Consider the following 26934-nt stretch of genomic DNA (forward strand, 5'->3'; position numbering starts at 1 on the left):
ATGGCTACATGCATTATTAATTGCTTTTCTTAAAGTGCCATCCCTTTTGGTTTATGCTGGTGGTTGTTTGGCTCATAACCAACTGAACATCAAAGCTTATTTACTTTATTTACCACAATTTCACCATTAAAAACCATAAAGAAAAGCAAGGGAATGGACACAAAGGACTATATTTCTATTTCCCTATTTTCTCCAACAAGAAAATGCTGATACACACCTGTCTGGCTGACAGATTGGGGGAGTTTTAACATTGAGCATCAGGTCAGCTATGAACCAACAGACTGAGAGAGGGATGCAGTCGAGCTCCAGCTGTTTGGTTTCAAGACAGCCAACAGCAGATGGGGCCCTACAGTCGAGGGAGCAAGTTCCAGCTGGATCACTTGAAAAAAAATAGTTTTTTTACCCCAAAACATCAAAATGATTGATGATGCTTGCTTTTTCCTAACATGCATCTGGGCCATGGATCAGTGTTTGCTCAATTTAAATTAATGGGGTACTGATTTTATTCAGCGCACATCAATAAATCAAGCCTGTAAATTTTAATGATGTGTGTTGCTGTTTGGATGCTTGTTTGTTCTGTTTGTTTTTGTACATATCAAGCCACACTCACATTCACTTGAATTTTACAAGCGCATAAAACTGGTATAGTATTTGCTGAAGTATTTAAATTGGAAAATCAAACTTCCATCTGTCCTAGTTTGACTTGTGGCGGTCACGTGGTATCTTGTCTGGCATTTCTATTGGCCAATTCATATTAAACGAGTTCCGGTCCCTTTCGAGCCATTAAAAAATACGGAAGTTAGTTCCACCGAAGCATACAGTTTCTTGCCTTAGACAAAGCCCGTCGTTGCTATTCATACTTGACATTTGTAAACAAGACTACACAGTACACCGCGTGTTTTTGGAGTTGTATAAGTGTGTGTTGTTTACGAGCGTTGCTGACTTTTTCGCGGAGGGATCCACACGCAGCCGGTGGCTCTGGCGTGGAGCGTGATTTGAATGGCACCCTGCGCTTGTTTTGTCGTTTGTATTTTATAGGAACATGTATTGAGATACTAGTGGGATTTTTTTTTATGACACAATAGTTTATATGTGGTTTTATACATATTTTAACAGCAGACACCCCTGTCGTTTTCCTTAGGTTTACGAGGTAAGTGTTTTACTTGCTGTCACTCCATTAACTGTTATGCTACTGTTAGCTAACGTCCCATGTGAAGAGATGGCCATGACAAACTGGCAGGGTTAAGCTAGTTCCATTTTCTGCGAGCTGGGCGGTAATAATAACGTTAGGTCACGTCCCTTGCAGAAGTCTAACGTAGTTGTTAACCTGTTACCGAACCGTTCAGTTCACTATTCATTCAGTAAACGCATTTATTATGAAGCACATGCAGGACGTTTTGAGTTAATCAACTGTTAGCGTGTTTTCCTCTGTCACCAGGTAATGCAAGTAATTGAGCTAACTATATTAGCACCCAGCTAAAGCCAGGGTTAGGGTTAGGGTTTTTGCAATGTTATTGAGATTTGTTCGTGCAAAATGTGGAATTCATATTATTGTTAGCTGTCATGGCCTACAAGCTTGAGTCTTATTGGAACAGTAACGTTATATAAAGGGACGTAATACTGACGGACGGGCCCTCTGTTTTCATCCATCTGAAGTTTCCTCAAGTGATTACTGTTGACACGCTGCATGTCCTTGTGGTTCAGCTGCTCTTGAATTATATAATTATAAGATGTATTCAAATTGTCTATGCAGATGGCTGCCGTGGAGATGAACACTGCTAGCACCGAGGGACATCCTAAGGAAAAAATGTTGTCCCCCTCAGAAGAGGACTCTCCTCCTGTTTTAAATGGCACCTCAGCCCCCCTGAACTTCTCAGAGCTCACACCTCATCAGTTTGGCATCTCTGTCCAAAGTTTTACTCCAGCATCAGTGTCAAACCACAAAGGTGAGAGGACCGGTCTTGCTAAAGTGCTGCATTTACATTTACAGTACATGTCTTTCCATAGATAGACGTGCTAAGCCACCACTGGTAGGGAAATGCTGTATATGCACTGTAGGTTTGTTATATACTGTAGTGTCTGTTATAATCTGCAGGATTAGGATTTAAACAATCCAAAAAGAAACGTGTGAGCGTATTAAACCATACTGCAGTCACAAATGTGCCCAAGGCAGTACCAGGTGCACACTTTAGCACCACTGATGCATAAATTCAGTGACAAAAAACATCAACGGGAAGTTTGTATTTCGCATATATGGCAGCAATCGAGTGTTCCTGAAGTGTCATTCTTCTCCCTCTTCCTCTAGATAAGTCTCGTGTAGCTCAAATAAAGGCCAGACGGAGGTCCAGCATTGGCGTCCGGGGCTCCCCAGAGACAAACTCCCTCATCCGCTTCATGGCACAACAGAGGATGAAGACTCCACCAACCTTCCAAACTCCAGAGGTGAGATGCTAAAGCAAATCTTGCACCCCTGTAGCATCATATTGGAGTGTGAGGCAGTGTTTAGACTACTGGCTTTTGGTAGGCTCTCTGTGATCATTATTGAAACTGCCGTATATTACTGATACTGTATGACGTACTTTTTTCGTTGTTTCTTTATCGGACACATACAGGACTCTCACTGCCACAACTACATATAGTTGTGCATATATGGGTCAGACATAAACTAATAGCTTGTCTATCAAATCACGTGTTTGAATTTTCAGGTGAGTTTAAAAGACTGGCTGATCAAAATAAGAAAGAGAAGTGATGCTCACTGCCTGTACTGAGACCTCAAGAGCCCTTCTAGTGCCAGAAGACACATAGAAACCTCTCGGCAGGGCGCGCTTTGTGAGCACACAAGTTACAAAAAAACCCAAAACATTTTCGCACACGCTTTGCAGCGTCTCTGCCGTTCATACTTATTCTCAGGAAGTCCCAAACCATAATGTGCTTCAGTTGTTTAAAATGTCTTGGACTAACAATAGACATCCTCTGAGTTTAACTTATTAATGTTTTCTGATGCTGTTAAAGGTTTGTTTACATCAGCATTGTGTGTCAACATAGCAGAACAGTGGTCTATGTTCTCAATTATGATCAGCGGAGAAACACACGGTGCTTTTTTTAAATTATGCATATGAATTTATCTGAGAGCTGTGTGACAAAACAATTTAAGATTAAGCTTTGAAATACCCAGCTTCCATAAGATCGCTATCCTAGCACACTCATTGCTTACAAGGTTCGTACAAAGTCTTGAAAGGTGGGAAAATGCTTAATTTTAACCGCTTTCAAGGTTAGGATTATGCTTGAATTTGAATGTAGTCCTGGAAAAATGATTGATTTTCAACATAATGTGGTGTTTCATCTGCACTATCACTTGTGTAAACCAAAAACCTTTTAATATTTGAAATGAAACAATCCTGTCGTCTCAGCAAGAATTAAATAATCGTGATCAAAACAAACAATCAAAGTTAATATGAACAGCTGGTAAAATAAACAAAGTGACACACATTGATTGCTGTGCCTATGAAGGAATTCTGTAAACTTTGTTTTTGCAGTTGCATTCATAGGAACAATTTTTAGATGTGATGATAAAGGCTTCGTGAGTCTGGAAATGTTTACCTTGAAAGTGCTTGAAATTTAGTCTTAAAAAGCTGTACAAACCCTGTGCTTAAGATAGCATGTTTCCAACCAATGAACGGCAGGAGATGGGCACTAAAAAGCTTAAAGCCAACGGCATGAATCTGGTTCACAAGCACAAACAGCTCGTGCTGAGGATTCAGATGAAAGTTGTTGGCCAAACTATGCATGTTTGGAGTGAGCATATAATGGACAGCGGAAAAGTGCATTATGCTGCCGAAGTGGTTTAAGAAGTTTCTTTTGGTACTTTTTTCCCACTGGGAAAACTACCAAGTCTGCAGGTGGTGAGTCTAATATTGATAAAGGATACAGTTTGAGTCAAATTTGTCTTGAAGGAAAGTATTCTTTTTCTCTTGTGAAAATGGTAATGGACACTTACTGTGACCGGCCCATTAGATGATGCGCAGCTCAGCAAACCATAATATTCCTAGATTGTGTGTGTGTGTGTGTGTGTGTGTAAAGAGTATGTGATAGATGTGCTGCCTCTCGGTAATACCACTTCAGTAATTTCAGAAGTCTATGACCTGTCAAGCTGCATCACTGAGCAGATATGTTTGTTTTTGCTGTCTCAACTCCCAGCTTGTCAGAAGTAGCCCCTTCCTTCCCCGGGTCGCCTCCACACTGAGGGAGAAGATGGCCTCCTTCCAGAACCTGATGGATGTGGAAGAGAGTGAGCTCTGTGATCCGATGCCAAGGCAGGACAGCAACACTGGAGGATGCATCAAGACAAGAGATTATCTGTCTGGTGAGGCCGCCTCATTGCCACAGGATTAATAGTTTCATTTCTCAGCGAGGATCTATGCCAGTAGGATTTCTTTATGATGTCTGGAGGCACTGTTCAAAAGCAGTGGATTAATGCATAGCACAGTATAAGCCTGACTCTGACAACATCTTACAGCAGTCATTTCTTCTGATCTTGGTCAGCTCCTTAAATGGGCCACTTTCTCAGCCGTTTGTTGCTGAAGTGAGATTTTATAGTTAACTTTTTTTAAAAGTTGTTTTTCAAGCTGTGTTTTGTATATGTTTATTTGATATGTGATATTTTATTTTTATTTAACTGAGATGTCCCCAAGTCCCATTTGTTTTTGTGTGTTTATGTAATTTTTTTTTTTTTTCTCAGATGGGAACAGCTGTGATGGAGGGAAGGAGAACCACCCACCAATGACGACGCCCGTACCCAGCAAGAGGAGGCGCCTGGGCCCCTTAGAAGGCAGCGAGGTGGAGATTAGAGAGGCCAGCGCTCCTATCCTCCACTTCAGTTTGAAGGAGCAGGAGGTAAACTCATTCTAACCATGTACTTGCTTGACTGCTGTAAATAATTCATCTAAAAGGGTTACCGCTCTGTACTCGGCTTCCTTTTGAATACGCCGATTATTTTTAACTCCTCTATGAATGGTAGATGTCAGTGCTACACAGAACTTTTTGACTACAAGCATCCAAAAAGAGAAAAACAAGCACTCTCAAGCAAACCTTGTTTCATTTAAGTGCTGGGTATTGAGGATTACTTATTTATCATTGCATCTTTTTGTCTTTGGTTTTTGAACCCAGTGCTTCTACTTGTATTCTGTAAAGTGCCATATCAAGCTAAGCACTTTGCTAAATTAGTATTTTCTGCATCCACGGTAGGAGTTGTTGTTGCTTTTGTGGTGCTGCTGTGCAACAGAATGAAAGCAGTGGGAATTCTTTAATCATATCCACAGGAGGACGTAGAACCTGTGGCACAAGGACCACTGCCATCCAGGGAGACTGTGGAGGAGGCCCAAGCTGTGCTCATGTCCCCACCCCTTCATGTTGACTTTGAGCTCCAAGGCTGTTCCCCTACTGAGAACCGCCAGGTTAGGGCTTAATCCAGACTGTAACACACATGCACACAAAGGTTAGGAGTAAATCACAAGCCATTATTCTGCCTCACCATCTGTGTAAAACGTACCAACACGGAGGTATGGAGGGGGCAGGAGGGCATTATTGTTCCGCCATTAAGCCAGCAGCGGAGCTAGTAACAGTTGTCCGTTCTAAGGACTCTCCTACAGTCCTGTTCTTACTTTCATCTAAGATATGACAGCCTCAGTTTCCTGGACTGCTTTTCTACGGCTATATCACAGATGTGTATTCGCTGTGTTAAGCTACTGCTAACCGAGCACTTCCTGCTCCTTCTGCCCCACATTTAAAAGTTTTCCACTGGCGAACCACCTGGAGGCTTTTGTTATCTAGCAGCTACAAGAAATGCAGTTTTTGTCACTTGGGTCAGTGCTGACAGCTGTGGTCAAAAGATTTGGACATTTCATTTCAACATGTTTTTTGTTTTTTTGTTTTTTTCAGTGGATCCTTTTTAAGTATTGTATGGAAAGAAATGTGAAGGAAACCTCCAGTGAGCTGATTAGATGAATTGATTAAGATAATTTCACATTCGCTGTCCTCCCTGATTCTATGTACAAATATTGATGCTAAAACCAGATAAATTGCAGTAACATTCACTCTTAAGAACCTGTTCTCTGAAGCTACAGTCCAACAGAATGGGGGCTTTCATGTATTGTCTCTCAACAGGAGGGTGTCTTTGAACTCCTAAGTCCCAGCCGACCACCACCTGATGATCCCGCAGCCGCTTCATCGGCCCGGCCTGCCTTCTCCTTCATCATCCCCTCTCTCCCTTCTCTGCTGGAGATGAAGCCCACAGGTAAACACACAGTGCTCTCTGGCCAGGCAAGAGTAACTGGCCTTTAATCTTGGTTTAACTCTGCCTTTGAGGCTTGGTATATAGAGCGAAGCTTGATGCAGTGTATCCAGCCTGCGTACCTCGGGAGTGTCAAAGTCGCATTTTCAGGAAATTCATGTTACATAACGGCATTTAAATTTTCTGTGTTGAGAACGTGTGTGTTTCAGCTACAAGGGGAGTGTGAGTGGTCCTCATGAAATGCCAGGCAAATGGCAGACTAACATGCAATTTCTGTGCAACAGTTATGCAACGTAGGGATCAGCACCCATCACTCACTAGGCCTGTACCAGCAAATTCAGTTGTCCCAATATTGATACCACAGACATGACTTTGACCCAGGGAAAAAGGTTTTTAGTTGTGTGAGAAAACAAAGGCCAGTTCAGATGAAACTGTTTTAGAGCGTTGCAGGGAAAGGTTGCAGCGGTGTAAACTGGCCCGTCTCCGCTCAACACAAGCCGGCTGATGTCAAGTCACCTGTGGCTGGTTTTAAAAAGTACGGCACATCAGCTGTTTCAACATCCACTGTCAGCTGGGAGGAGAGAGGAGCAACTCATCAATTAGTTTGAGGAACAGCCGTGTCTGTATGACACGAGTTTTAAGACTTACTCAGATAGGATCAAGAATTTGTTGATCTTATCAAATTCTGTCCTGTGACAAGAAAAGCCGGCAGTTTGAACGGATGTACAGAGAGTTGTTGCTATGGAAACGATACACGTCTCTTGTAATCGTGTTGGTCTAAACTGGCAGGTTTCACAACATGATAGGCAAGTAGGTAGTCCTTAAATATCTCAGATCCAGTTCAATTTGCATGTGGTGTATTATTATTTTTTCTGGTATGTCATACAAAATAATAAAATAAATGAATTACTGTTATGTTGCGTTAACTATTTTCTTGTCTAAATGGCATATTTGGTTTTACCAAATATTAATAAAACACCAAGAACCATATATACAATCTCTACATCCTGCCTCTTCATATATTGTGTCATAAGGTAAAGGGTAAATGGCTTATTTGTGCATTCAAGGTTTTACTGGAGATGACGACACGGTTAAGAAGCAGAAAAAGAGGGTGCGCTTTGGAGGACCGCTCTCTCCTGAGTTCTTTGATAAGAACCTGCCCCCCAGCACCCCTTTACAGAAGGGCGCCACGCCGGCCCGAGCTCCCACGCCAGGTGGGAGCTTCCAGCTGCGCTCATTGCTGAAGACACCACAGAGGAGTGAATCCCAGACCCCACAAGCTCAGCCGGGCCTCAGCAGCCTCGCTGTGTTCGGTGCCTCACCTACACTTGCAATGCCTCGCAACCGCAGAATGCAGCCAGTGGGAGAGGACAGTGAAGAGAAGGATGGAAAGGTAGACAAGATGCCAGGATTGTAATAGCCTGGATAATCCAGGTTGCTCTCGGCTACAAACGTCCAACATTTCCTGAAGCAACTAGGGCTCTTTTGTTTTCTGTTATCAGTACTGACACGTGTTATCGTGTTGCACTGTTTTACAGTTTGTGTTTCTCTCAGTATACTTTACTGTAGATTAGAACTGGATGAAATTCTTCTTACATGTACTGGATGAGTTGTTGACGTGTATGGTGATTAGTAACTAAAGTAAGAACCAGGATATGAGGCACTGTCTGGTCTGGATTGTACATGTTATAGTCAGCATTGAACAACACTGTTGTCTTTATTTTCGGGTCCTAGATTGTTTTCCCTTCAATGGAAGAGATTGAGTCTGCAGTGACGAGTGATACAGGTTGGTTATTGGCGTTTATTTACCCCGAGAATTATCGCTTCTTAGAAAGCAGTCAAAGTCTGTTTGTACGATAACAACGCTTTTACTTTGTTGCCTGCATTTGCATTTGTTGCTTCTTCAGAATGTACGTGGGACGCCCAGCCGTTGAATTTAAACTCTGCTTTCCACGAGGAGTCTCTTTCTTTGATTCTGACAGGTGAACTGCCGTCACTCTTTTCCTTTCATTGTCACTTAACTTTATGTCTTCATCTCCCCTGCTCTCCACCTTCTCCTGTCTCCTGACACATTTGAGTGTATCAGGCTTTAACTTGCTGTGTGTAGCTCAAACTTTCTAATTTTTAAGAAAGAAAATACAATTTCAAAATGTTTGTTTGCAAGTATCAAAGACAATACAGGACCTTTTTTTTTTTTTTAGTTGGATTCAGCTGTACCAAAGTCCTGTGAAATGTATGTTTAATCTCTGTTGGTTACCTAAAGATGACAAAGTAATTTCAGCTGTTATGCTATACATCTTCAGAGTCTGAGACGAAACCCAGCACCTCCAAGATGGATGTTCTGGATGAGCCTACATCCTTGCCAGAGAAGGAGGAGCAAGTCGAAGCAAGGGTTGAAACTCCGACTCCATCCCAGTCAAGAAACCGAAGGAAAAAGGTCTGCCACCATTATGGCTTTATTTTGTTTTTGGATTTGTCATTGTGGGTGCGAAAGATATATATTTTTAGCAACACTTTGCTTCACATTTATTCAGTGATACTGTTCTTTACAGATTCCCATGCTGTGAAATTTCCATTTAACGCACCTAAAACTTCTAAATGTCTTCCACAGCAGCCAGGACCAGAGAGTGAACCTGCCAGTGAGGCTCCATCTCGCTCCAGCAGTCGAAAGAGAAAGGTCTGCTATAACCACAAGCTGCTTTCAGCTCGATCTCACTTGTGGAAATCTCCACCTACCAGACGAGATTGTCTTTTTAATAATTTAGGGGTCATAACATGCTCCCATCTAATCTACTGTTTAATTCCACTGGATCTGAACTTAATCACATCCGAAGATATCAGCTTTATGCGTGTGGCAGAGGAACGGCCTATATAACATATCCTCATGCCAGCTCTATGTTCCCCCAGCAGCCAGAAGAGAGTGAACCTGTGAAGAGGTCGACACGCTCTGCTGCCAAGTCGGCCTCTGGGAAGATGAAGGTGAGTTGGCTGAGCCTGCTCGTTTGATTTCTCTTTACACCCGCTACACTGAGGGGTCTGCAGATATGTCTTCCTGGGAGGCAGCCATGGAGCTGATAGCTGCACAATCTAACTACAACTTACTTTGCCTGAGTTGGGGGGTAAAAAATAACTGTGGTGTATATTTGTTTATACACTACATATGGCCATCTATGGCACATCACAAATTTATCAGCACAGGATTATAATGGGAATTTCATTATGAAATTTCATCATTCAGTTTTGCCTGAGTGGAGAACCCGCACTGCTGTCACATAATGGTAAAAAGCAGTTTGACAAGGCAGAAAGTGTTTTTTACTGATTTATTATGATCCATATAGTCATGTTAAAGGATAAGGTGGTGATATTTTATATAATTTATTTTTTTTGTTATTGTCAGTAAATCCCATGAAAAGGCCAAAATCAACAATGTGTTGGTCTCAATACTCTGACTTCCCGACCCTGTCTGTGGCTCTCAGCCACTGAAATTGTAAATGACTTAGTTATTATAAATGAATTTATTTCCTAAAACGGACGAGTATTGTGGTTTCAACAAACACCTCGAGTGGAAGTACTCCAACTCTAAACAAACAGTGCCAGTGTTCATCATAATGAAGGAACATGTGTGGCTCATTTATGTGTTTTAATCGTTTTTGGACAACAGTGGAGCTCTGTGGCACCGAGGAATGAGGTCTATCAGGCTTTGGGTACACACACACACACACACACACACACAATACATGTTAGTAAGATACATTCATCGTGAGTTTTAGTGTTTTCACTATAAGATGAATAAAGAATATTACCAGATTTATTCTTTAAGCCCGTTCGGGCCAGATTAATGAATAGATGGGATAATCCAGATGAGTACAGCTAATGAGTCACGAGAGCGGTGCAACAGTGCAGCAGGTAGTTTGTACTTGACAATACATTCCCCTGTGCATCAAACACATTGTTTGTCTGTAGATCGCATCAAACAGTCCATGTACTGAGCTTGTAGTGTCTGACTCTTCAAACAGTTTTGTAGTTCTTCTTCTTTTTGCCAAATTAGGTTAGCCTAATAACTTTCAGTTCTGTCATTCCACTGCACAGAATGTGGGCAGAGCTGTTGAAATTTAATTAAAGCAGTGTGTAAATACTCCCAGATCCACTGTAAAGCACAAGGTGTCACTCAGACGGGAAAATCGGTAACCTGAGGACAGAATAAATAAGAATTAATACCCCCTCAAAAAATGAGATGACACATCTCAAAGGGTTTACCTTGATACATAATACAATAGTACTGTGTTAGTGAGGGGAAATAACACCCAATAGCATCTGCAGTGTAAAATCATCCTAGCTCCTGCAGTAAATGCTTTCACTATAAACTGTATGATAAAATACCGTTCACATTTTGTATTTGCACATTTATTTTTTTATTGATTCATGAAGTAACCCCCAGCCCCTGACATGGCGCCTACACAATGAGCAACCAAAACGCTCCACTGAAAGTATGTTTATGTACTTGCTGAGGAAGATATCAAAATAGTTTGAAAGGATCTTTTAGCATAATAATGACCAGTGTAGTGTTGATTAGATGTACCCAACAAAAAAAAATCACTCTGGATCATATCAGAAGTGGATGCTGACCATTTCTAACGATGCAGATTGTCTTTTCCGCAGAGGACCTCCACAGCAACGCGCCGGTGGAACAGGGACGTGGACCGCTCCCTGTACGGCTCTCGGGCATACGCCTCCAAGAACCCCAACCTGAGTCCCATCACAGAGAGGTTGCCCTTCATCAGCCCGTCTCCCTCTGCGAGCTGCACAGGTAAAACTTTAGCTTTATGGCTTTTGCTTCCCTATATAAATGTTTCCATAACGGACGACTCTTTCAGTCACTACATTTATTTTTGAGTCCTGAAAAGTTAGAACTTGTGGAAGGCAGCAGCAATCGGTAGAAAGTAAACTCCCTCACATTGTTTTGTCCTCATTTCTCCCAACAGCCCCAAATCATGAGACCCACTTGAATCCTGAGATGACTAACGGCACTCAAGCGACAGGTGACCTCGCTGTGACAAACAAAGATGCTTCAGCAGAGTCCGTCACGTCTCCCAACTCGAGTAAAGAAAGCGCCACGGGGAGGCTGTCGGGGCCGAGGGTCAGAGGGAGAGGACTGAAGAAAAGGAAGGTCAGTGTTGCTGACGGTATCCTGCTCAGTGAGGAGACTCTGGACCAGACTGGAGGAAAGACAGAGGAGCACTGCGAAGACCAAACCACTACAAACCTTGAGGCATCAAGGGAAACCCCACTGACCCACGCTGCACCTGAACAGGGAGGAGCTGACACCGAAGTTAACGCCCAGGCGTCTGCAGATGCTCACTGCACAGACTCAGATGGAAAAGTACAATGTCATGGCAGTCTGGATGCACCCACCTCAGACTGCCCACCTTCAGGTGAGGAATCCAGCAACACATTGAGTCTCCCCTTAGAGCCAGTACAGAGAAAAGCCAAGCGGGGTAGGAGGAGCTCTGTGAACCGCTCAGTGCTACAGGAGCACCAAACCAGCCATGAAGAGGAGGAGAAGGAGGGACAGGGACACCAAGCAGCTAGCCAGCAGGAAAACAACACCAGGTCAAGCTCTGATAGCCAGGAAGAGGGGGGAGCCGCCAATTTGGACCTCGCCCCCTGGCAGGCTGACTTTAATTTCGAGGATGTGTTCAAACCCGTCGCCACTAGAGGGCAGCGCTCAGTGCGCCGCAGCCTGAGGAACCAGAGCAGCGCAGAGAACAGCAGCAACAGTGCAGGTCTCGCCTGGCTGGCCTGGAACTCCCCTGACTCCAGTAAAGAGGCCCGCAGGAGGACCCGGGGTCGACGGCTCAGTGCTGCTCCACCTGCCCAACCTCCACGCCCTGAGGAGATCCAAGACGCTTCATGAGACTTTAAAAAGACTACCTGGGACATTGTCTGCTTATGTGAATGAACTGAGGTTAAAGGGGGGATAACTCATAATAATACGTACATTACGCCTTCATACATACCCACCCTGTTTTCTTTAAATTAAACGGAATGGTTTTTCCAAAGAATGGGCTGTTTGTTTTATATTAGCTGAAACATTGATGCTGTGGTTCCCCCGTGAATTATTAGATCTGCTCAGTGAGTGTAGCCAGTTTCCCCTCCACTAACCAAGCCAGTCAATACACTGAGAGCCCAATCATCTCCGCTGACCACCTCCTGATCAATATCCAACCACTCAGCTGGTAATCACAGTGCATCTTCAGTCTCGCTCTCCAAAGTCACTGGATCGAGCATCTCCAAGTCAATGTCCGCTCTATGTGGATAGGTTGCTCAAATAATAGGCTCAAACAAACGTGTTTATTTGTGGTTGCTGGAATGGTTTTATTTTTAATTTTTTTTGTTTTCCTGAAATGTCAAAATGTACACTCCTGGACTCCGATTGTGATTAAATGGCTTGGTTGCACGTAACGACACCTCATTAGATCAAATTGTGTTCATTTGAACAGATGATTTAGACTCATTTGAAGGGAATTCATCCAGATAACCGCCACCATCTCCACAAATGTGACGTTCCAGCTGTGTGGTTCAGTTCGGTTCAGTTCAGTTCAGTTCAAGTGCGGCAGCTTTCCCTTCACATAAACCGAGGACCTTTGGCCATAACTGAACACCTCGCCACATAAATGACCATTCTGATTTACATTTTGAACACAGCCAAATGTCTGGAAGTAAATTGACCCCTAACCTCGGATTCCACCAGTCACAGATGCAAATCACCCCCCCTCCCCCTTTATTGGCTCCATCCATCTGTCAGAGAGGAGCGGAGAGAGCAGTAACAAATCGAGTTTCAAATTCAGTCCACATAGGAAAATTGGCTCCCAGAATGATGCATGACTGTAATCTATCCATCACTGAGTAATTGACTCCCTCCTTTTACATCAAGTCAGAGTCACTTGGCTGAAGGACACCAGAGGTTTCTGGCTCCGAGCGTGTGCCAAGGTCTCTTCTGTATCCCCACAGGAAGACAAATGGACAGAATCATATAGCCACTAATCTAGTCCTGGGTGGACGCAGTGGGGCTACTGTGCCATCTGGTGGCGGACCTGAGGCGTTGCGGTCGCCACTTCCTCATCTGTCGGCTTGATCAACGATGAGGAGATGAAAGAAGTCACAGGAGCTGGTGTTCTCGTCAGGAGAGGAAATGATTTTAGTAGATGCGCATTCATTGGTGTCAAAGGAGTTTTTGTTTTTGGGGGGGTTTCTGCTGCTGAACAGGAATCACTTCAGGCTTGTGTGTGTGTGTGTGTATTTCGTTTCATATCATCATGTGCCCATGTTATGACAGTCTCTTACCCTGTCTGATTTTGAAACTTTTAACTGGGAGCGTCTTTGTGAAGAGGCCGATTGTGTGAGTGTACAGCCGAACTGCTGCACCTCTATACAAGTGGGTGTGGGGGGGTGTTTTCTGTGTCTGCGAGGGAGCAGGAGAGAGAGAGAGAGAGAGAGTGTGTGTGTGTGTGTGAGAGAGAGAGAGGGTGAGAGGGGTGTGAAGCCGAAGCCCCTGTCCCTGGCAGACGGGCATAGTGAAGACGGCTTAACACAAGAACAATGGGGTCCTTTGACCAAAACGACGCCCCCAAGACATGTGGCCTCCTGTCACCGTGGCAACCCCCCATGGGACAGGGAGCGGGGCTGACAGCTGGAGAGGAGGCCGTACCAAAAAAAAAATGGAGTCCATTTCTTTCCACTGAAGCTCCCCTGCTCTCTATCTTTCCCCTCTTCTCCCTGTCGTCCTCTGCTCGGGGGCCCTTATGGATGTGGCGTCCGTCTCGTTTTACAGCTTCATGCGATTGACCTTGTGGGCTTGACTCGCCACCTACAGCCCGTCCGACTCGTCCAGACAAAACCAAGTGAAAGAGACAACAATAAATCAAGCCTTTTACGGGCGCTTGTCGCTGTCCCTAATAAGGCGGCATCGCGCTCGTTGACAAATATGGGCCTGAGCCACGAGATTTCACACTCGCTGTACACTTGATTTTCCGCCTCATTTTGAAACGGATGAGCACTTTCTGTACACGCACAAAGAGGCATAATCAGTTATTTGTACTTCCAGCTTTGGAGACTTTCGTCTTTCAATTAGTTAATTAGTGGCTGAATGGTATTAAGTTGTCCCGCTGCCTCGGCCCTTTCTGTGCTCAGCGCTGTGAGCCCTCTATTATTGATGCTCGGAGGCGCGCTCTCTTAGCCCTGCGCCGCTCTCCTACGGAGCTAAAGACAGCAGGAGGAGGGCAACAAACAAAGGCAGGACAACAACAAGACAGCCTCTAGCTACTCTCAGTTTGGTCTCCTGTCCCGGTGTGTCTGCATGCCGGCTGCCTCAAACCCGCTTCAAACAGCTGCCTCCACATGCAGCGCACAGACCTCAGACAGCAAGGTGTGCAATGGATTTTTACTGTCGTCACGCTGCATACTGCACACACAATGCTACTGCTGCGCCCCCCGGGAACCATTTTAGCCATCAATCATTTATTTGTCAGTGTAGGCGAGTTTTCAGTAGAACAAGGATTCGACCTGAAAGCAGCCCGCATGAGGACATTTACAGTATTTAAATATTTGTTTTTCAGTGACGAGTTATATTTATTTTGGGGGATGTCATTGGCCTCCAATGCTGCAATGAGGCAAGATCATTGTCAGGAAGACAGATGGTGGTCCCCGTCACCACGCTGTCATACTGTGTATTGTCAGGTCGAACTGTATCTGCTGTTGCCTCAGTTTAACCTGCATTTAGCGCCACACATTCCATTTTTGTCACATTAAAGGGGGACGCCGCCAGTTGTACACATCTGTTTGCAGTAACAGTGTTGGATATGTGGCAAAAGTTGCTTAAAGCCTTCGTGGCTCCAAAATCTCTGGAACTCCGCTGGAGGGATGGACACCGTCCTTCCAAAGGTAATGGCCAGGTCTGAATGTGCAGTGGCTTCTGCTTCATATGGGAACACATGGGGAGTGAGGCCGACTAATAACATCCTGTTTGTGTCAGGAGGCAGCAGGGTTCATGGTAAATAGGGCTTTTTTGTGTTTTGTTTTGTTTTTTTGACACAGGCACTAACAACCTTGTTGGTGTTGTGGCTAACAACATTGCAGATGAAAGGGGGCAATTATCCGGACCACAGTGCCAGTTGTTCGCAAAACAAATGATGTGCATATAAATGCAACATGATTAATTGGACAATGTTACATATTCAGTCTTTACAGGAAGGAGCGCATTCATCAGCAGGCGCGTTACGGAAAACAAGAATACAGGCGAAGGAGGGCTGAGGGCGAGCAGTGGTGTCAGTGTGGCGTGTCAGACGGGACACACAGAGAGCTGCCCAGTAACATACCGCCACAAATCTCCAAAATGTCTGGGCAGGTCCCAACTCGTTACAAAGTGTGCCTTCGGATGAGGGAAAGCAGTTAACTCCTCCGACATACAGGTCTGGAGTCACGCTGAAAGGATGTACAGAGGTTTGATTTGTAATCTCAGCGTCGCAGGACATTTAATCAGAGAAGGTTTGGCAGTGTCCTGAAGAAGGGTGATTTTACTCTGCAGTGAAGAAATCCACTTCACTGGACGGAAAAAAAAAAAAAAAGGCTCCGATGGTGACGTGTAACTTTCTTAAATTGCTGGGGAACCCCAGAGTGTCGAGGCAAAACATCACATTCGTGGCCGTTTTCAGCCATTCGACACCAGTTGCGGACACCATGATGAGGAGGAGCCATGATTGAATGCCTCGTGTTTATTCATTCTGTGTGGTTACAGTTGCTTGTGTATTTGTATGTAACTGTGTATTACCTTTCACCAGAATTTGTGTCGCCAATCATCTCTCATTTTCATGACACGTAACACGGTGGGATCAGTTGATCCTCTCAGGAGTTTCCTCCACATTCCAGAAACATGCACTGGTGACCTGTCCAGGGTGTCCCCCCCCCCCACCCCCTCCACAAACCGCTACACTGCAGGCTCTAAATCACAAATGACAACCTCTTGTCCATCTGAGACATACTAGTCCGGGGGGTCGGAGGAGTCAACTGAGCCGACATCATCGACATCGGGTCTCCAGGGGAAGGAGGCAGCCTGCCGTTGCGCCTGGAAGACAAGGACTGCTGCTGTTTCGCGCAGAAATCCCCGAAGAGAAGCTCTATCTTCAACTCCAGTGTTCAACTGTGCGAGCATTGAGCTGAAGGGCCTCAGAGATTGAGCTTGAGAAGTGCTGTAAACTCAGTCAAGAAAAAACTGGTCAAGAAAAAAAAATAGGTTGCACTCACAAACCAGAGACAGACATTTTCTTAAAAAAAACATATATAGATTATATATAGATATACCGATTGCTTTTATACAACAATGCTTTTTAGCCACGCTAGCAGCTAAAAAATGGTCGGTCCGTCCTGACTGAAATGTCCCGACAATTGTTGGATGGATTTCCGTGGAACAGAAACAGACATTCAAGGTCCCCAGAGGATGAATCCCGTTTCCTGCGCCGCCACCGTGAGGTCGGCATTTGTGGTTTTGAGTGAAATGACAATTGGATGGATTGTCATGAAACTGCAGGCATTCATGTCCCTCAGGATGAACTGTGATAACTCTGGTGATCCTCTGACCCCCCCCCAGCCATCATCAGGTCCAAGACTACCTGCAAAACTAATGTTTAGTGCTAATTAGCAAATGTTAACTAGACGCTGAACTAAGACGGAAAACTAACTACACGTTATACCTGCTAAACATCAGCATGTCCGCGTTGTCACTGTGAGCATGTTAGCATGCTGACATTAGCATTTAGCTGAGTGTAGCTTCGCAGAGCAGCTCGCGTGGCCGTAAACTTTTGGTCTCTGGTTCCCATCTCACTGTGAGACTTTAAATGGAAAACAACTTTTTACCCAAAAGAAATGCTGCTGACGGTCTGAGGATGGTCCACAGTAATTATTTTATTTTATTTTATTTTTTTAATCTTTAATCATCTTAACTAATTGGCCGTTGCATATCCTACTGACGCACAGTTGTGTCGGCTGACCTCAAAACCCCTTGCTTCGTCACCTGGCGTGAAGATGTGACAAATGATCATGTAAGTCTGAGGATTGTCCAAAGCTCTCTCCGAGGCTCAGGTTTTCCCCTCAATTTGCCCCCCCGTCCGTAGGTGCAGCGTAGATGGCGTAGTACGAAGCTGCTGTCAAAACATACTCTCTCACACACACACACACACACTGTGGCACAGAACGGTGTTTTCATGGGACAGAATGCTAGATCTGTTCAAATGAGCAGCGCCAAACGCCACCCCCAATCAGTAATACTTTATCTAGCGAGAAGAATCAAGGTATTCTGAAATACTAACATCCCTGCGCACACTTTGGCAGCGTCCAGGATTTCACAATAAAAAGCCAAGTCATGGTGCTAGTATGACTAGTGTAACTCTGTGTGTGTGTGTTTTCTGTGTATTAATCCACTCACTTAAAGCCCTCCCAGAGCCGGAGGTGACCTGATGGAGATCTGCAGTGGCTGGCCGGCTCCTCTGTGAGAAATGGGCCAGGCTGACATGTGTCAGCCATGATGAATGAGCAGGTGTTTGGGTCGGCGTTAAGTAAATGGAGTCGTTATTGATGACCTCAGAGCTCCCTGTGTGTTGTCAGTATCAGTGATGACTTCCAGGCCCCCGCTGCAGTAAAAGGGGGATGTTGTGATTCTGTGGGTCAGGGAAGGACTCAGGCCTCGGGGGCCAGGCTGGAGTGTCTGCCGTGGCGGGGGTTAAGTTGAGTTACTTGGACTGATGACCTCGAGAAGGGGGGGGGGGGGGGGGTTCACTGGCACTGCGGCTCTGTGGCAGCCTCTGTGTGGGCTGGCTGTCACGTTCATGCTTTTACACAAACTACACAGAGAAATAAGTAGCAACGTGGTGAAAAAGGGGTGAAGCAGCATGAGACCGTCATCAAAGATTCAAAGATACACAAATGCTCACACAATATGTGCCGGGCGGCGTTTCTTGAGGCTTCGCTAAAAAGGCCACTGTGCAGTAAGAATACTGATAAGAGTGAGAGTTCAAATTACAAATTAGAAGAACAAATATAAACCATAACAGAACTGAGGCTACAACCCTGCCAGCGGCTACGTGGGGCCGCACACGTGCACAGTGGTGCTTTGAGCTAAATGCTAGAGGTGAAAGCTGCGAATCACTTTGCTGATTCGGGGCCGCTGCACTTCAGTGCGCGTCAGCTGTCCTCAGTTCAGTGTGTTGCCGGGTTCAAACTGTCACGTTCAGTTCAGGGCAACACCGGGCCGATATGAGCTTTGTTTAAAATGTTAATAACTCAGCGGCTAACTGCTTGTGATGGAGTGGCGGCGTCATGGGTGCTTCCGCGGCTTTCATGGTCTGTGAATATGATATGAACTGCATGCCACAGCTGATCTGACAACAGTGCTTTCAGTCACCAGTGAGAGGAGCTGTGCTGCTGAAAGCTCCTGACTCAGCCAGTAACAATGGGGAGGCAGTGCGGTCAAATCCAAACATGTGCTCCATGAAAAATGCTTCATTTTCCACAGGCTGGTGTTTTCATCTGCACAGTCACTCATGTCGACCAAGAATCTTTTGATATTTGAAATGAAACGATCCCGTCGTCATATCTGTTTGTTGTCTCTGTCACGTGCACAATCCTGCATTCTCACGATCTTACTTGAAGTAGAAGTACTAGCAAGTATTAGCTTCAAAATATGCTTAAAGGGAAAAATGGAAAAATGGAACGGCCCATTCCATATGTATTTTATTACTGAAGTATAATTAGTGACGCGTTAATGTGTACATCACTGTAATGTTGCAGCTGGTACAGGTTTAATACATCGTCACTTTTTTTTGGTTTTTGTGTTAATAATCTAAGTCAGCAAAGTAACTAGCAACTGAGGCTGTCAAATAAATGTCGTGGAGTAAAAAGTACAATATTTACCTCAGAAGTATAAAGTACAGGTACCTCAAAATTGTACTGAAATACAGTACTTGAGTAAATGTACAATGTTACATTATTTATTATGATTTCAGTCTGGACCACAGTGGTCGCCATACCTCGAGACACACCACTAGCATTGCTGAATATTCATAGATAAAACATTGTAAGTATTAAAAGGTCATCGTGTGTATTGGCCCTTTATAAAAATGTCAAATGTACGACCAACCAATCGACGTGAACACAAACCAGCGATATGTCCCCATTGAAGATATATATATATGGTTGAAATGTATCCCACATACGAAAAAAGGCTGAGAAGCAATTTGACAGGGGCTCACCCCCCCGCTCCGTCCCTGTAGATGCCTGTTTCCAGGCAGGAAAACGTGCATGTGGAAGACCTGGATGGATGTGACATGATATGATCATCACTCTCAGCCGCGGCTCCTGTTCTCTTTCTCCATGTGAAACACAGCAGGCAGCAGGCCCTCCGTCACTGTCACCTGGGCCAGATACTGTTACCCCAAAGGACTGACGGTGTTTATCACCCTCAGCGTGATATGTATGCACGTCACTCACTGCGACACGTCTCTCGGGATAATCTGTGATTTTAATTTACATCAGTGTGATTGCATAACATGCCCCATCTGTTGCCTCTCGCTAGCACGGCGGGGGGGGGGGGGGGGGGGGGGACGACAAACACGCATATCTTAACGCAGACAAGAATCTAATTATTCAATTAGGGGCCGTATTAAATGAATAACTGATTCGCCGCAGTTTACATTACAACAACACAGATCATTACTGCCTCTGTAATGCAATTCAGGACGACTGAGGAGGGCCCATCATTCATGGGAATGCACACTTTTTTTGCCCCCATTACCGTGCAGTAATCTGAAAGTGGTGTCATTAATATAAATGACTACAAACTGAACGGCTTTTAATATATATTGCATGAGTCATATTGATGAAATTAAGGAATCACATCAGTTGAGTTCACTCGTCCATTAACCAGCACATCCCTTTTGACATAAATCTCTCTCCTGACTCTTAATGGAATTGATTAAGAAGGTGTTCATGTTCTGCTTCTGGTGGGAGAAAAGCTTGTTGTGTAAGTGAGCACTTGGTTAAAAAAAAAAAAAAATAGGTGGGGGTAGCTTGTAGTTTGGGAGGGATGGAAGTGGGGGAGAAGTAGACAAAGCCTGCTGAGCTCCAGAGGTTAAGCCCCCCCCCCCGCCCCTGCCCACCACCACCACCACCACCAGGCCCACAGGAATGTGTGTGTGAGAGAGTCCTGCAGGCTGCATTGTTGTCTGTGGCGCATCCTGCTCTGCAAACACTGCAGAGCGCTCCAAGACTCTGAGGCTTGGACTTGGGGAAGGAGCCTGTAATGTGGGAGGTCTGGATACCAAACAGACAAACAAGGCGTCATGTGATACAGTTGCTGTTTGTTGTGTGAAAGCGAAGAAAAACCCTCTGAGGAGCAGTTGTTTAGTCATAGCTCTGATGGTGTTTAAGCAGGGCGAACACAACAAAAAAGGCAAGGCCTCGGCCATCACTGTTTTTTAATCATCATCTTTATTGTTTCCGCTTTGATTGTATCAAGCACCGTATTCTGATTGCGTGTGCGCTCCCTGCTTCCTTTCTTCAGCGTCTAGACTTTGTCTGGTTTGTTGGTGGCGGGGTTCTATTTATGCCTATAGCCGCTGCTGGTGGTGCCTTGGAGTATTACCAGAAAATGTAGGCTGCCAGGCTGCCAGGCTGCCAGGCTGCCATGCACACAGCATTGGTGAAAAACAAAGGAAAGCACATGGCTCATGTTGCCAGAGATGTGATCAGGACTGCAAAAAAAACAAAAACGTGGGGATGTATTGGAGGCAGGGATAGAAGAGAGGGAGTGAACCTGAAATCAATCCCAAGCGGAAGAGATCAAATATTCGGCTTCACCCTACTTAAATAAAAGGCTTGACATGTGTGCCGGCAGTAAGACGAGAGGATCAATAGTACTCTCATGTTTGGGTGTTAAATAAAAAAGCAGTTAGCTTAGCTTAGCATTAAGACTGGAAACTTTCTATGGGTAACCAAATCCGCCTTCCAGCACATCTCAGTAATTAATGCGTCATGTCTCGCTTGTTTAATCTGCACAAAAAAGGCTATGTGCTGGACTATTTCCTGGACTCTTCGCAGCGTGCTGTTTTCACATTTTGGTTTTTACATTTCATACGTTTTGGTTTGTGTTTTTTTTACATTTAAGCAGTTATCTTGGCTCAGCATAAAGGCTGGAAGCAGCTGGCCTAGCTCAGACCAAAGGTAACAAAATCCGCTTAGCAGCGCTAAGAAAGCCTACAAATGGACACATTATATCTCGTTTGTATAATCCATACCCAAAAAAAAACCCCACCAATTTGCCGTTTTATGTGTTGAAGTATTCTTGACCGGACCAGTTGCCAGACAACCAGCAGTAACTGGTGCCGGGCCATAAAGTAGTACAGCACACTACCGTGTTGACAAAACAGCAAATTTTACAGGTCAGGTTTTGTATGGATTAAACAAATAGAGATATAATATGTTAATTGTTGAACTTCAGAGGTGCCGATAGGTGAACTTGACAGAGCCAGTTTAGTTGTTGCCCCCTTTTTCCAGTCTTTGTGCTGAGCTAAACTAACAGGCTGCTGGCTCCAGCTTCGTGTTTACCGTACACACACCTGAGTGTTGGATGTCCTTACTGACGAGGAAAAAAAGAACGGCCTTGTGATATTCATCCGTAAAGTTGTATAAACTGCTAAAGCTTCCAGGCTACCTCACATCTCTTCTCTCATTTCAATCTTGTAACCAAAGTGCACCATCCAATGACAGCTCAGCCCTACTTATTCCATATGTACGCGCTAATCTTTGCAGAACTACTTTCCGGCGCCATGCATCTTTCAGAAGGAATCAACTGCAATCTGGCCCCAAGCTAGATTGGAAAGTTTTCCCAACAGTTGTTTTTTGTTTTTTTGTTTTTTTTATTAAATGACCCTAATTGTAGTTTGTTGTGCATTTAGACAAGCTGCTCCTGTATGTTTGCTGCATGTTTGTCTGACTAAGGTCTCTCTTTAAATCTCGATCGAGACCACCGGATTAAATAAAGCCACCTTTCGAATCCTTTAAAATGAAGAAAACTGCGAAACAGACGCGTCGTGGGGTTTCACTGCTCCGGCACTATCGATTACAGTGACTGGTTCCTCCTCTGCTGTACTTAATGGTGTTAAAGTCAGAGCTATTTGTGCTAATGTTAATGGCCTTGACAGAGGCCCCTGCTTGAAATGTACTTACACTTAAAGCGACTGTTAGCCACGGCAGGACAATTGACTTGTCAAACAGAGGAGTCCTCCACATTTCCCTCCCTACGTACAAGTGTACTCTGTGGCACTCTCAAGCACTTCTGGGTTGGAGTGAAGGAGGTGGTGTTTTCAGGGAGATTTCAGACGGGAGGAGCTGGAGGGAGCGCCAGAGGTGTCTGGGTGGACTTTTCAGCTCAGCGCCAACGAGCTGCACTTCACCTTCCAGCTGCTCTCTGTCCCTTTGGATTCAAGGCAGGCGAGGTAGCAGGGGCCAAAGGGAGGGAGGGTGGTTGGGAGGAGGGATTTGGATAGTGGCGGGGGTCACTGGACGGGTGGGGGCACACTCTTGGGCAGACCGGCCCTGGAAATTTCCGTTGTATGTTTCAGCTCTTTTCAGGATGGGAGGGGTTTGGAGTTTGAGTTTGGTTTGTGGGTGGGGGGGGGGGTTTGGGTTGGGGTTTGGGGACTTGGCAACCAGCCAGCCACAGCAGGAAGCTCGCGAGTTTCACACGGACAAAAAAAGCAGTCCTGGACACTGCCCGGCTATCTGAGCGCGGCACTCCAGTCATCACCCGAAAAAACAGGAACTCAGGAACGAGGTCTGCACGGGTGGCGGCTCAGATCGACTGCTGCTTACTCGCAGCTGCACTCAGCATTCGTGTTTCCTCATTTTATGTTGACAACGTAAAAGGCATCAGCTCGAGAGGGTGCATTTCCCGTTTTTTCCTTTCAGCTGAGTCACTTCCAGACTTCCATTTGATAACGTCTTATTCTTCAGTGCTCAACAATTCACCCTATACACACACCTGACTTATCCACAGTGCAGAAGCCAGGATTCAGTATGAGTTCATAATGAATTAGGCATGTGTCAAGTGGCCTTGTTTACTTGGAAAATGTCCCCTCAGCTGGACTCAATATGTAAACATCCTCATTTACTGAAGCTAAACAGGCAATCAATCAAATCCTATTTTAAGCACATTTCACAACAGGGGATCGGGCGTGTAAGAATAAAAGCAACAGCAAAACCTATTCATAGGCTGCGTGGAAACTGGCCAACTCACAATTAAAAATGTGGTAACCAAAAACAACAGCAACAACAACAAAGCAAGCATGGTAATTGTAGCATGAAATGTTTCTTTAGACTGAAAGGGATGCCGTAAGTTTATTTGGCTTGGCAAAGGTCCAGATTTTAAACCGTAGGCAGGAAGAAGGGGAGCAGAGCAAGAGCCAGCAGGCCCGACAGCAGGCCCGGAGAGCAGGAGGTGCTGCCGTGCATCAGGTGGACAGGATGTGTGTGTTTATGTGTGTGTGTGTGTGTGTGTCGGAGAGGGGAGGGTTGCAGGGGGCAGGTGGACACTGGTGCGGCTTTGCTTGGGGCTCAGGGCCCCTAGCAGGTGGATGCTCAGAGAATAGATATTAAAAAAGGAGGGATTAAGGGGATGAAAGGAAGCTAAGGATTACTTGTCTCCTTTTCTCCACCAAAGATAGAATACAAGCCAAGGGTCTCATACCAAAACATCCACTTGCGGGTGGGGGCTAAATGTATTCCCTGATGCTAATGCAGTTGAAAGATATCGAATTCACAAAGGGAAACGCAGCAAGTCCTAACATTTGAGAATTTGGAACCTGAGAATTGTTAATATTTTTGCTCCACAAACTTCGATTAAATATGGCGCTGGAGCCAGAGTTGCTTGCTTAGCTTAGTTTAGCAGGGGGGGGGGGGCTAGAAACAGCTAGCATGGCTTTGTCCAAAGGTAGCAAAATCCACCTACCGGCACCTCTACAGCTTTTTGCAGCTTTATTTATTTTGGACAAAAACCGAAATGTAAAAACAAAAAGATGAAGAAGGCAAATTTAGCTAACTCTGGACAGAGCCAGGCGACCCTTTTTGAAAATGCATTGACGCAGCACACATGACTTTTATATTGCGCACACTTAGGTATGCTGTAATAGTTATGCCAGAACAATCTGTAACATCTCATGAAAGGTGAGTTAATTCCAAACGTACGTAGATGAGGATGAAGTGGACCTGCTCTCCTTTCCATCCCTGCCCTCATTCCTCCCGATTACTGTAGAGGTTGACAGGACTCATTTGGAATACGTAAGAGCCGTGCCTCCGTCTCCATTTTTTTTCTGACTGAAAGTCAATATGATCTTATCAAAATTACAGTGGGTTGACTCCCTTCTCGTCCGCCCTCGCGACCCCATGCCCGGGTATTTTGTTTCTGTTGTTGTGTGCTGGTGAACATGGCCTCTGCAGTGGATTATGGCACACAACATTATTTATTCATGGCCAGGAACGATAGATGTGGTGCGAGCTTCTCCTGAGTATTGTCCATCTGTTAGGTGGCCTACTGTACACACTGATGTAATATGCGAGTCCTCAAGAGGCGTACTAATAGCCATTCATGTGTAAATGCTTCACACTATTTATCTGTGTAATAACACCACCGTTAATTATAATTAGTGCCCTGTCGTTGGAATGTGATTTATCTGTCCCTGAAGAAGTGCAAAGATAAACAGCGAGTACAGTGTGACCTTACCGGTTTTATTTGATCACCACTGTGCTGACAGCAGTTCACCCTCTCACAAGACACCTCTAACATGGGAAAACCTCAGGTCTAATTGCTCCCTATAAGACACTCTATAATCCGTCTCTGAGGACTGCTGTACACATCATTTTACACAAAGCTGCAGATAATTTAATTTCCACCAAGGGAGCTTTCAGCATTAGCCTGTAATAGAAAAGGAAGATTGCTGCCAGATTTCCAACACAAGTGCCTCTGTATCACTATGATCATGAAATTGAAGCAGCAAAATCAGTTTTCCTCTATTGATTGTTTCTCTTCTGAATAAGGAGAGGGTTGTACTTAAGTTGTTCAAACTTCCCCAAGGCAGACTCATAAATTGCAGTGCAATATGTGATACTATCAATACCAATCCCTGTGCAGGACCGCATGTGTTCTGAGCCATGATTAATAGTCTCACTTTTTAACGTTGTAGTTTTTAATTTTCTGCAACGTCTATAACGCCCAAAAGTCTCCACAACTGGCGCACGTTCCGTGGAAATGACTTTTAAATTGGGCATACTGCAGATTGAAATGCACTGAGAGTGATACCTCCACATTATGTTGTTTCCATCTGTCACCAGATGCTGAAATTTATGTTGCACTGAGAGCTGTAAAAAAAAAAAGCCTCCTTTCTCTAAACATAAATTATAAGGAAAAGGTGTTAGACTCAGCTGTCATTTAATGAAGTGTAACAAAGTGGACCGGCTGCAGACAGTTTACATAATGATTGTCTTTGCTGGAAAGATTACTCTGCATGGACAGATAATAACATGCTTTATCATGTACTGTAATACTCCAGATAGCTCCACGCGGCAGCATCTGATCATCTCTGGGGGACTGGGTCCGTGTGTGGCTCGCTTCCCACCTTCAGCTTAAAAAGCCCACGGCTGCTACAATAGACTGCAGTGTGGATGGGGTGTCTTACTTTGATCTTTAAATACCCTCTAACGTTAAGGCACACTCATTGGCTTTGATTTTTTGATTTTTTAGAAATGCTGGGCAAAATGCAGACGCTCCCTTGAACCTCCTCCTATGTAGCTGTAGTACAGCAGAGAATGCGAGAACACCTATCCTCTTTTTTTTTTTCCTTTTTTTTCCTTCCTCCAACACCACCACCATCTGTCCCTTTCTTCCATTTCATGTGCTCAAGCAATATCCACACCCCTCTCATAGCAACAGCACAGCGCCGCCGCCCCCCGCGCCTTGCAGTGAATTTTTCTTCCCCTAGATCTTCGCCTCGCACCATGCAGACGGTCCCTTGGCCCTGCATGACGGTTCAGTGTGTTCCCCCCTCCCCCACCAGCCGTGCTTCTGTTTCACTCAAAGATGGCGTCGGCTCTAGAACCCCTGGTCTGTGGCTGCATTTTTAGGCTTGTTGTTGTCTCCGTTTCGCACGGTTTTGGCACCTTCTCCTCGGCGGCTCGACACGAAATTCCGGTGAGTAGCAGCGGAAGCCGGATGGGGGGGACATGAGATTTTTTTTACACGGCCTGCTTTACCCGAGCTTCCCTCGGAAACCAGAACCGGACCAGCTCGGGCTTTCTGGGGAACCGCGAGAGGTAGAGGAAGAGAGGGGTACGGAGGGATGATGATCGCGGAGGTGGGTGGGGGGTATGGAGGGGGGAGCCGAGGCCTAGCTACTCCGCTCCAGCGGCCTTGTCTTCAGCGCACCGCAGGCTGTAGCGTTACGTGGGAGGGCGGTTGGTGGAGGGAGGAAGTCAGCGAGGTGGGGACCGCTTGCAGGGACGCGTCTGAGCGGGCAGAGGCTCCTCGCCCATACCGAAGGCTGAGAAGG

At 45.1% G+C, this 26934-nt stretch overlaps 1 protein-coding gene across 1 annotated transcript; it reads left to right on the forward strand.

Annotated features, from left to right (window-relative positions):
- The first annotated feature begins 1753 nt into the window (after positions 1-1753).
- Positions 1754-12325, forward strand: cdca2 (cell division cycle associated 2). Its single transcript, XM_070904792.1, has 14 exons — positions 1754-1946; positions 2306-2442; positions 4198-4363; positions 4739-4893; positions 5319-5453; positions 6163-6292; positions 7357-7682; positions 8024-8075; positions 8197-8271; positions 8593-8726; positions 8901-8966; positions 9197-9268; positions 10949-11096; positions 11272-12325. The coding sequence occupies exons 1-14, from the start codon at positions 1754-1756 to the stop codon at positions 12201-12203; spliced, it is 2721 nt and encodes a 906-aa protein (XP_070760893.1). The 3' UTR covers positions 12204-12325.
- Positions 12326-26934: the final 14609 nt, after the last annotated feature.

This window comes from Enoplosus armatus, chromosome 4, assembly GCF_043641665.1.
Source record: "Enoplosus armatus isolate fEnoArm2 chromosome 4, fEnoArm2.hap1, whole genome shotgun sequence".
Classification (NCBI taxonomy): Eukaryota; Metazoa; Chordata; class Actinopteri; order Centrarchiformes; family Enoplosidae; genus Enoplosus; species Enoplosus armatus.